This window comes from Heliangelus exortis, chromosome 1 (genome assembly GCF_036169615.1).
Source record: "Heliangelus exortis chromosome 1, bHelExo1.hap1, whole genome shotgun sequence".
Classification (NCBI taxonomy): domain Eukaryota; kingdom Metazoa; phylum Chordata; class Aves; order Apodiformes; family Trochilidae; genus Heliangelus; species Heliangelus exortis.
This window is the reverse complement of record NC_092422.1, coordinates 31,114,484-31,126,613: the sequence shown is the minus strand read 5'-3', so window position 1 is coordinate 31,126,613 and position 12,130 is coordinate 31,114,484. Positions and strand designations below refer to the sequence as shown.

The 12,130-nt window shown below is 38.9% G+C and overlaps 1 protein-coding gene across 3 annotated transcripts in view; it reads left to right on the top strand.

Moving 5' to 3' along the window:
• Positions 1–12,130, top strand: part of NAA16 (N-alpha-acetyltransferase 16, NatA auxiliary subunit) — a 67,338-nt gene that overhangs the window by 1,475 nt on the left and 53,733 nt on the right. For all 3 annotated transcript variants that reach the window (XR_011725167.1, XR_011725168.1, XM_071740256.1), the window contains exon 2: positions 11,076–11,160. Coding sequence is in view for 1 of the 3 variants with exons in the window: in XM_071740256.1 (XP_071596357.1) it covers positions 11,076–11,160 (85 nt within the window). In the remaining 2 variants the exon portion in view is untranslated. The remainder of the gene's footprint in view (positions 1–11,075; positions 11,161–12,130) is intronic.

The window sequence follows — 12,130 nt, the reverse complement described above, 5'->3', positions numbered from 1 at the left end:
GAGCTCAAAACAAACATCGTACTGGGTCTGTAGATGATGCATTTCAGCAGGTGTTTCAGAGCTGTGTTCTTTAACCTGCTTTGGGTACTATGCAGATTTTATGAGAATTAATGGTTCTTAACAGTGATTTGTTGCTTACTGCATGCTTATGGTATGCATCTTAGTAAGTCATTCTAGCACTCCTCTTTCCCTCTGCTAAAAATAAGTGACTAATATTAGAACAGTTAAGTGATTATTCTTACTAGCAGCAAACAAGTTCACAGTAGCAGTCACTTCTGAATTTTTCAACTGAAATACAGAGGTGCTTTTCTGGAGATGGTATTTTAGACAAACTTTTTTGTTTTTAAGCAGTGAACAAAACACTTCTTCCTTGCTTAGGCAAGGAAAAATGAAAATTTCTTGCATGCTGAAGACTTCAGAAGGTTTAACTGGTGTTGTATAATGGCTAGTCACAGTTCCTGGAGTGTTAATGATGATATTTTGTACTTGCTGGCTTGTCACTTTATATATTGATACTTGTTGAAAAATTATTACTATTTTTTCTATCTAGCTTTGACTTTTTCATGGTGCACTTTCTTTCTGGATTACTAATGTCTACATAGTACAACTTGAACCTTTTGATGGTTTGATGTGTTTCAGAGTACTTTATTGCACTGGTATAGCTTGTAGTGCCAAAGAATCTGCTGTAATTGAAGCAGCTTTTGCCTACTCTGGCACTGTCAGAATACTTGAAATTACTAGGGATACTATGAGCATTTTAAAAATTAGGGGGGAGGGGAGTTGTTATGGGGGAGGCTGTATAATAGGTCTTACAAGCATGTAGAGATTTAATCATTTGGAACAGATGCAAAGAAACTACATATATCAAGACTTCTGTATTTTTACAAATAGTCTATAGAGAATTAGCAGTTATGAAATAGGAAACTCACTTGGAGATCATGAGAATTGACTTTGGAACCAGTGATTTGTTGTACAAACCACGTGAGACAAACCTGAGCTCAGGTTATCAACAGATACCTGAGCAAGATGACCATGTAACAGCAAACTGAGCTTATGGAGCTGCCTCAACTAGTGTGGCCTCATGGAGCTCTGTGTAGAGCTGTGAAGTCTGATCAAGAAGCTGAGTAAATAGTCTTTAAGCCACATCAATTGGTGTCCCTGCATTCTTGGCAGTACTTGAACAAGCTGACCTAAAACTGGCTGGGATGTGATTAGGGAGCTACAAGTATTGCAGCATAGGTTTGAATTGCTCTACTACTGTAATGTAGTGCTAGAGACTGTAATGTAGGGCTAGAGCTCTTTTCTCTCACTGTGCTCACTTCCAGGTTGGTTTTGTTTTGTCTTTTTTCTTAAGCTTTACTACTTCTCTTCTGCAAGGGCTGTTTCTCAGACTAGTTGGTGCTCTTTCCCTGAAAGCTCCGGTGGTGCTTACAGTGTGATGTTGCTTTGGGGGTGTGTGACTAACTTCAAGTTCTTTTTTACTTTGGAGTCTCACAGAAGTTGTGGAGGAAGTCTTTGAAGGCTTCCTGGATCCCTCTTTACGGAAAGAAAAAAGTATATAAAGAAGAAATCATGCAGGATTACTGGTGTGGGTATTGCCTCTTAAAATCTATCTCCAGCTCATGTGACTTTTTAAATGAATAGGGCAGATGCAATCTAAAATAAACATGTGCACATGGTAACTTATAAATGCTTCTTGTTAACATTGGAGTTTGGTAATGTGTATTTGATGTTCACTGGTAGTAGGCTTAGTCAGATCCTTTGTGTATTTAAAACAGTTTTAAGTTTGCCTTCAAAGTATATTTCAGTTTAAGCAGCTTTGACTTTTTTTCTTCTCTTCACCTGAGAAATCAGATTATAAACTGTCTCATCTTAAAATTAATTTTAAGCTTTGACTTCATAGAATCAAATGACCTTTGCCTGGACAGGCCATGGTAGTAGTCCTTATGAATTCTTTAGAAGAAAGCCAGAGCAGTGTTGTCATACTTTCATTGGCTTACTTGCCAGATTGTTTTTAAGAAATGTTCAGTATCTCATAATAGCTATTGGTGTCTGCCCAGTGTCACACAGTGTAGAGCATTGTCTACTGCTTCTTTCATGCATGATACAACTGTGGATAGTAGTGTGCCTTTTAATAATTAATCCTTTGATTTCTTACTAAATCACAACTATTGTTGCATAAAGTAAGGTTTGCCCTTTTAATTGCAAATGTGTTTCCCTTGAGGAAGGGCCAGCCTGTGTGTGTGTCATCCTGTTGTGAGAGAGCTAATTCCTGGTGCCTCCTCAGATATGAGGCAGTACTCTGAGACCAGTTTAGTCTTGTTTGACTTCAATTAAATACAAGTCTGCAAATTACTCCTTTGTAGCAGTGACTTGTTGCTACTTAGTTGATCCAGGCATGTATCTTCCTCTTTATGAGTGAGGAAATCTTAGAAATTATGTGAATGGCCCTGTCTCTGAGGAACATCCTTTTTGTTCAGGTATCTGTCTCTATAGCATCCTTTTTGTTCTCTGACAATGACAATAATAAGAGATTTCTCCTGTGATAAAAGATAAAGATGCAAGTGTTTGTGGGAGTTAATTAAATTAATTCTTACCAATTAAAATATAAAAGGTTTCAAATTTTATTTACCAGATTATAAGCATGCAAATAAATAGTTGGTCTCCTAGTAATGATGTGGGGAAGTTACCAAACCATTAAACTCAGTAATTGGGAAGATACCAGATGTGATGTGAATTTTTACCTCCCAAATGAGATGAGGAGCATAGCTGAGGTAGCCACTGTAATCTGTTACTGGAGTAGTGGATGTTTGGAGCTTTCTTCCTTTAAAGGTAGGAGCATAGAGCTGTCAGTAAAAAAATATTCTGGTATAACTAATAAGACTAATTTGTGGTGTAGTTTTTAATGGTGCTGCTATGAAGGGGCACCTGCAAACTACCAACCAGAAAGAACTGCAGAAGACAGGTAATAGACTAATGCTAAGAGTCAGTAAGAGTTTCATAAGGGAAAATCATGCTCCACATTTCTCATTGATCTGAGAGAGTGTGATTTGGAAGAGACTTTATCCCAAATACTCCTGTTGTCATTTAAAAAAATGAGCTTTTAAATGTCATCATGAAAGGCTCATAAAGCAAGTTTCCATGGAATGGTCCTGGTTGTTTATTCACCCTGAGCCTTTTTGTTTAAGGAAAGTTCCTGTGTGAATAAATGATAACTTTTCAGAATTAAGTCCCATTGTGTTTTGTGCTGGAACTTTTTCTTAATTGCCTGCAGTTAATATTGAACAGAATAAGTGGTGAGTAGAAAGAACAGTTCAGTTGTACCAAACTACTCATGGCACAAGAAGTGAAGGCCATCTGAAAACATGCATATTTTTGGAGTAGGTTGAGTCATAGCAAGTAAAATTGTAGATGAATATTTGACTTGGAAATTCTAATTTAATGTAGACCTCAGATGGGCTGTGAGCTGGATTGCTTGGAAGATTTGAGAGTTTAAGGGATTTTTGAGGTTCTGTTAACAGTTTCCTTATACTGTAGTTGAAAGCTGATGAATCCTGTGAAAAGAAAAATGCTGTTTCGCTAATGCTCAAATGCATTGCAAGCCTACATTTGCAATGCTTTGTGTGCTGCTTTTTCCCTCTTGCCACTGTCCCCCCAGCCTCCTCCTCTGGTGGATGTAATTAGGAAATGACCTTCTTGAAGGAGAAAACTTAATACAAGACTCTGAAATTATGAACAATCTGGAGAAGTAGGGACTTGTCTGTTGTAAAGCTATCAATGCCTAGTTTTTGTTTCTGTAGAAATGGTGGCTGCAAAATAGCAGGTTCTAAACAAAAAGATCTTAACAAAAAGGTTGTGAGGCCCTTTGCTGCAAGATGTAATATCTGTGAAAAGTTTTAGGCATTCCAGAGTGTATGTCCTGGGGAAGCCTCTTTTTTTTTTTTTTTTTTTTTTTTTTTAAATCTTGGTGTATGAAGGAGACTGTCTCGGAGGATTGGTGAGGCACAAATAACTGGAAGCTAAGAAGGTTCTGGAGAGAACTGCAGTAAAGCTTCTCCATTATGCATCTGCCATTTCTATCTTGCTTTTGGTGACCTGCAACACATGGGTCTGATCTGTTATGATTCAAGCAACCTTTTTGTCTGAGTCACTGAAATTTTCTCTGGAACGTTGTGATAACATTGGCATTTTTAGGCATCAATAAATGCCTTGAACTTGCTTTAAAATGTCTAAATATAAGCATACCTTTTTTTAAAGCCCGAGATTTATAGTTGTGTGTTTATCAGGTGTCATGAAACAGTGCTGATGATAGTTTAATTTGCTGAACTGCTCACAGATGCAGTTCCATGAGCTTGTGGAGCACCTGCTCAGCTTGAGTTCTTCCTGGGCAAATTGCAGTTTCATTCCAGGAGATGTAGCAGATGGGTCTCTTCAGTACTTCTACATAAAGTGTGGATTCAGAAGTAGCTCAAAATGTATGACAGGTTCATGACTAGTCTAATGTCTGGTGTAGTCTTATGGTTTCTGCTTTGTAGATGCATGTTCATAAACAGTAGAGAAATCTGAGTAGTGAAGAAGTCAAAGGTGCCAAGTACTTGTAAGCAAGAGCTCTTTCTGCTACATGTTTTGTTTCTGTCCCTCTGAAGCAAAGGATATTCTAGGGGTTCAAGTTGTATTGGGCGTGTGTGCACAGAATTGGACTAGGTCTTAGGTTTAGGGCAAGCTTTTTAATAACTAGCTTCCCCCTCTAAAAGAGGTGTAGTTTATGGGGCTGTGAAAATGTATCTTTCAAATTTTGCAACGATGTTCTTCTGTCACATGCTCTTTCTGATCATAAATACAATATAAATGTTATTGTCTCATCAATACAGGATGCAGCTGCAGTAATTACATCTCTTATTGTACAGAATGTGGGTGGACATATGTTTTGTTATTCTGTGGATTTGAACTTTACAGAAAAAAAGCTGCTTAAAGGAAAAAAGTGGTGGTGTACACAGAGTCATGATAGTGAAAACTTAGGTATTACTGTGACACCACTACTTTGATCAAAATGTTACCACCATATAATGTTGGCTGTTTGTTCTGTTGAATGCCACTGTCTGTGATCTAATGCAGCACTGTTCTGCATTTCCAAGCCTCCAGGCCTGGGGAAGAAGTGTGTCCTGTCAGCTGAAGCAAGCAAGGCTGAAGCTGGCTTGTCTTTTTATTTCAGCTGATGAGGTTAACCACTCTTACCAGCCAGAGGGCAAGGGTGGCCATGCTTACACAAAATACCAGGAGAGCTTGGAGGAAAGGATAGAAGAATACATTGATACTCTGAAAAGGTTCATCTTGGGACAAGAAATCTAAGACATGGAGTGTGGGAAAGTGGTAATGAACTTTTTCCTGTGAGCTGAAACTCTATCCAGTGATATTTTTGCTCGTTCTCTCAAACATGAGTGAGTTTGGTGTGAAGAGAGAGTTGCTGTTTGGGGAATCTCATGCAGAGTTCCTAATCTGACCCTGAAATTTAATGGTATCATGATGCCTTCTTTTCTTATTTCAGTATTTTAAAGTTTTAAATATTTTATGATACAAGGAACATTTCCAACACAAATGTGGAACTCATGGAACTTAGTCATGTATCATTCAAATAAGGTTGTGTCAGGTATCAAGCTGGTGAGTGATTTGGTAATTATTATTTGGATAGGAACAGTATATGCTGTGTTCTGCCTAAAATGTGACCAAGCTACTTAGATCTCATCTCATCGACTGCTTTGAGGGTATAGATTCTTTTAGATGCAGATAACTTTGTGCAATAAAGCAAGGAAGGCCTTTTAGAAGGTCCAAGTGTTAAATGCCAGTGAAGAATATTGACAGTATGCTGATGTTCCTTTATTGATTGTGCCTGGTTTGGTCAGACATGTATATTAATAATCTGAACAGCCTCTAAATACTTGTCAGCTCACGGGGAAAGTTGCTTATCAGAATTGGAGTCAATGATAACTCTGAGGGTGTTGTACTTTACTGAGCTTGTGGCTTTATTGCACATTGTGGCTTGGACAGATTTCCTGCACAGCTGACTTACAGCACTCTCTCTGTGGAGCTTGGTGGGTAAGCCAGGTCTTTTTTCTAGGCTCTGGTGTTCCACATTTTAACTCTTGGGTTATTTTTTTACCCAGTCCTCCCATCAGTGTTATATTGCAGACAGTTGAAAAAACTGAAGATACAAGCACTGAGAACATGAGATTAAAATTTTATTTTGATGACTTGTAAGTGTTGCCAAAACCCCCTAGTTTTTGTGCCAAAATATTAGCAGCATGAGAGAAGCTACCAGGCAAGAATATTGAAACTTTGTTAAGTGCTGAGGGTCCAGAAGCAGGATTATATGGAAGCACAGTAGCAGGAATGCAAATATACTTAAGTAAGGCTTGAAGTAGGTTTTTTCTCAGGTACTTAGAAATAGTTAAATCAGTTGAAATGCTTATTTTTCCTTTTGATGGGTTTGGTCCAGTGTATTTCAAGAGAGGCAGCATATTGATGTGCTGCAGAGAATGTGCAAAGAACATGGGCTGCACAGGTGGGATCTGAGAGTAGTGTTAAAGTGCTGGCAGTGGTTTGAATCTGGTGTCTGACAAGATGTCAAGAAACAACAAAACCAACCTTCAAATTGCAATATTGTTATTAAAGAAAATAGCACATGCTCACCATGAGACTGGTCAGTGTGTCTCATGTGGATTGAACTACTTAGCTGCAGCTCTGTTGGTCACAAACCATCTTAAACAGCTTAGAACTATTAAAGCAGTTAAGTTGATCAACAAATCCAAGTTGCTGGGCTTAGCAGTTATTTGGTTTGATGTGATACCTTTACCCGTTCTTTGAATGTGATGCTAACATTTTATTTGGCCTTTGCATGAAAATGGTTTATGAAATATTATCTTGTCATTTCAGTACATTTGGAGGCACTAGGGACAGGGAGTGAGGAAGGGAATTAGTTGCTGCAACTGCAGTCTCTTGATGTAAGTCGTTGAGATTTTTTTTCATAAATAGCTTCTTAGAAGTGATTGTTAATGTCTGAGAGCCATAATGAAAGATTTTTCAGCCATAAAATTGCCAGTCTGTGTATTAAACTGTTTTCGGTATATGAAAAATGTAGCTGTTCTCTCAATACAAGACCTTTTTTAAGTGGTAAATGCTTTGTCTAGGGAGCTGCAGCCTTTAGAATCATCCCCTTACTAACCTGATGTTGCAGATACTTAAAACATAATTTGCATGTGAATAGCACATGCGATTGAAATGTGATTGAATAGTGATAAAATTTGTCCTGAATAATAGGTAATGTTAGGGAGGTATTCAGGTTACTGATTATGTTGATGTTTAGTGGTGATATTTAGTAGACACAGGAGAAATGAGAATCTGTGAATGGCAGTTCCTTAAGTAGAAGCTGCTCAGCAATGTATTACAGGATTGGTCTCTTACTCTTGGTTGTAGCCCTGTTACCAGTATTTTTAACCTTTATACTTATTATAGCTTCCAAGATGCTGAGCCTGTTTCACCTCTGGGTAGATGCACCTGATACCTATCTGAAAGTGCAGAAAATGTCTTATCTTGTTTGTATAGTAAAATCTACAAGTAGATTATATCTTTGAGATAGTGCTGAAAAGGGGAATAAACCAGGATGAAATGTTTGCCAGAGGAGGTAACATCCTTCCAGGAACATCTGGTAGCAGAGTTTCTGGATATCATTTTGGCCTTGCCAGAATCTCCCTTTGAGGTTTCAGGCATGTAAACATTGGCAATTTGGCTTTAGTTTTAGCAGGAAATTATTGCCATAAAACAGTGATGGGGAGCCTTACATCAAACACAACAGATAAGGCTCTTAAAAAACAAAACAAAAAAACCCCAACCCAGCATATTAACTTGAGCTTCTAATACACTAAAGCAGTGCAGTGGGGCAGATGCTAATGAGTGCATTTGAGCTATGTTTGTCCTGATTAGTACAAAACTTGAGAATACATATTGAGACATCAGGTTTCTCAACTATGAAATTTCCATCTGCACTACAGAGTGAGGTGATATCCTACAGCATCAAACCCCAGTCCCCTGCAAACAAGAGACAGGTGGAGCATGGTGTGATCCCTCCCAGTGTTTGGACACACAAGTTTGAGAGCAGTCTGCTTGGCTAGAAACTAGCGGCTGGGCAAGAAATGCTGTGGCTTCTCTGGTTTGCAGCCTGACCTGTTCACTGACAAGCAGAAGTCTGCTGGCTGTCTATCAGCAAGCCAAACAACTGTGAGTGTTGAACTTGTGCTTCTCTCTGGAGAGCACTGACTTCTCTCTTCCATCCATCTGTTGCCTTTGGGAAATGTGATCTTGTTTGTCCTACAGAAATCATAGAATCGGCTGGGTTGGAAGGGACCTCAGAGATCATCAAGTCCAACCCTTGATCCACTACTGCTGCAGTTACCAGCCCATGGCACTGAGTGCCACATCCAGTCTCTTTTTAAATATCCCCAGGGGTGGAGAATCCACTACTTCTTGGGGCAGCCCATTCCAATGCTTCATCACCCTCTCAGTAAAGAAATTCTTTCTAATATCCAACCTAAACCTCCCCCGGCACAACTTGAGACCGTGCCCTCTTGTCTTGCTGAGAGTTGCCTGGGAAAAGAGACCAACCCCCCCCCTGGCTACCCCCTCCTTTCAGGGAGTTGTAGAGAGTGATGAGGTCTCCTCTGAGCCTCCTCTTCTCCAGGCTGAACAGCCCCAGCTCCCTCAGCCTCTCCTCATAGGATCTGTGCTCGAGTCCCTTCACCAGCCTGGTTGCCCTCCTTTGGACCTGCTCCAGGACCTCGATGTCCTTCCTGAACTGAGGGGCCCAGAACTGGACACAGTACTCGAGGTGTGGCCTCACCAGGGCTGAGTACAGAGGCAGAATCCCTTCCTTGGACCTGCTGGCCACGCTGTTCCTGATACAGGCCAGGATGCCATTGGCCTTCTTGGCCACCTGGGCACACTGCTGGCTCATGTTCAGCTTCCTGGCAATCCAGACTCCCAGGTCCCTCTCTGTCTGGCTGCTCTCCAACCACTCTGTGCGCAGCCTGTAGTGCTGCATGGGGTTGTTGTGGCCAAATCTCAAATTTGTCTATAATTATCCAAGTTCAGTTCTTACTCCAGGCCTGAGATTGAGCTCTCTAGCATAAAAATGTCAGAACAAGGCTACAAAATATGACTCCCTCAAATACTTAATCTATTTTAAGTTCACACTTGGCTCAAATAGCTTCTGTTCTGTGCTTAAGCATTGCTGTGTATTTCAGCTTTCACTCAGCACTGCAAGAACTGTATAATCATGGATCAATGTTCACTCTCCTGCAATTTTAATTTTTTTTAGGCATACCTAAATAAATTTAGAAAACATACTTAGAGCATTGTTGGTATTTTCTTATGATTATTTAAAAATAATACTAAGCATCTTATGTTAAGAAAGAAAAAAACAGATGAATGGGAAAGTTTGACCTTTCCCTAGAGGGAACTCAGTTGAAGATGTGGAAACTACCTATCAGTTTAAAGTTCTCCAAGTCTTTTTATTGCTGTTGTTTAAATGATGACTGCCATGCTCTTTGCCTCTGGTGACAACTCCCTGGCAGTCCTGCCAGAAGTCAGCCAGGCAGAGCAACCTATCTAATATCAAGGTTGGTTTTCCTTTGTTTTGAGGGGTGATTTAGGTGACCTCCAAGGGTTACTGCTGACCTAAATTATTCCATGATTTAGTCTCCACTTAATCATGGTTAACTGCAGGTGTCTTGAGTTTCAGGCAACAAAGACTTAAAAACTGTCTGCACTTAAGGCCTTTCCCACAGGCTGGAGGAGGACCCTTGTTTTGGCACCTTAGCCATTACCCAAGAGTGAGTATTGGCACATTTCTCTATTGCTTGTACCCTGGCAAGCAATGCAATGATGTATTATTACTGCAAAGGAGTTACTATACCCAGCATTAATTTAACATAGATTTTTTTTACCCGTCTCCTGGAAGATTAATGGGGTGGGAGTGCTCTGTGTGAGACAGTTAAAGTACTCAAGCACATAACCAGTGATGTAGTTTCTCCTGAGAACAGCAGACTAAATTACAGCAGCACAATACACCTTATTAAATGAAAACGTTGCCAAGTTAAGCCTGGTTTGTTTGTTTTTCTTTAAGTTAAGAAGTTTAAATGACCTTAAATGATTTTCATAGTTAGCAATACAGGCATGCCTTTTACTGGGTTAAAATTTATTTTAAAGTGAACACTAATTACCAAGACCTTACTGACTTACTAATATCAAGTAATATCTTTCTGCTGAAGAAAATGTGTGGGTTTTTTGTTTTTTTTTCTTGTGTTCCCACTATTGAACTTCATTATTTGCTGATTTACCCTAGTGATGATAAGGTCAATGGTACCCTAAATAAATTTAAAAGTAGTCCTTAGGTATATACTATTCCAGCTAGAATTTAGCTAGATATTAGATATTTGAATTGTTTTTTTTAATACCCAGGTGAATTCTCCCTCCCTGGATAGAGATGTGTAGATTTTTTTTTTTTTTTTTGATGTTATAGTAATCTATCTTTCTTCATGGTTTCTCTCATCCTTATAAAAGTCTACATTGGCAGCAAGGAAACTGTTTTGTCTGAGATTACTTATTCAGGGAGGTCACTAGGCCAGGGAAATGGGATGTTGAAAGAGGAGTGTATAGGCTCTTTAAGGCTAACTCTTACCAGAAGTTCTCTTGAGTCAAGATTTCTAACTGGGCCCTCTTATTTTAAGACTTTATGAACTGAAGTGGGTTTTCTTTCTTTTCCTCTTTCTTTTGAAAAGGAATTACTACATTTTTATAAAAAGGAGACCATGAGGTAAAGCATTGGCTGCATGTAGATGAAGGCAGATACCATTCTGAATGCTGAAAAAAGGCAGTGTAACACGAATAGTCATATTCAGCTACAGCTTTTCAATGGTCTGATTACCATACCTTGCTGAAAGAACTGGTGCATTTGTAATAGTGTGTTAAGGTTCTCTCTTGTAAAATGCATTGCAATGACAGTATTCCACCTTTTTTTTTTCCAGAAATGTTATGAACAAAAGCAGTACAAAAATGGACTCAAGTTCTGCAAGATGATCCTCTCTAACCCAAAATTTGCTGAGCATGGAGGTAACTTCAGACTTAAGATTTATTTTTTTTTTCTCTTATGGAGTGAGCTTAAATGTATAATCAGTCTTTTCCATACTAATGGGAAAGAAAGGATCCTGTTGCTAAGTATAATTCTGTCATTAGGACTGAATAATTAATCTGGATTTTCAGTATTTGTGCATTGAGACCTAGTTTCTACTCTAGCTCAGTCAAACTCTCCTGTGTGGTGATGAAGACCAAAATATGTGGTGGAAGCTTACTCAAGTGAAGCTTCTAAATAAGTTGCTTTTCTAGGTTTCTGGGTCAGAATGCTAGTGTGGGTTTTTCTTACATTCCTATTTAATAGCAAGCCCAGCCTTTTTTTTTTTTTGGCTATCAATTTAATGTATTCTAAATGAATTAGAAATCTTACTACTTTTTTCAGTCAAGTTCATGCTCTTACATTTTCTGTACTGCCTACCACCTTGTTACTCAGAAGGAGCAAACTTAAATGTAAAACTTTTGCTGCTGAGACTTAAAGCTAAAGACAGGTTCTGGAGATCCTGTTTTGATAAATATTGCAGAAAATGAGACAGCAAAATGTTGCTTCTGTTTACATCTGTCAATTCATTCCTCAATGAGATAGAGACTCTAAGTTACTGTATTGCAGGGTTTTTGCTGCATGGTTCTGCCAATCTTTTCTTCTGATCCAGTGAATTTTTCTTGTTTGTCTGCTGTTGAAGCAACTTAACACAGAGTGTGCATGTACTGTGTCAACAAAACTGTTTTGCCAATTGACATTGTCAGATCTTGGCAAAATGTTAGCCTAATCCTCTTCATGCCTCCATCAGTGTCTGCTGTTGCTTCGTTGTCTTCATTACTTCCTTAGAGATAAAAGCACAGGGTCATTTTTTTTTTTGTTGTTGCTTCAAAGCTGGAGTGGCTTGTCCAGCTCTGACCTAATACATCTGTCTCTACTAGCACTTGTGTTTTTATTGCATTTCAGTATACA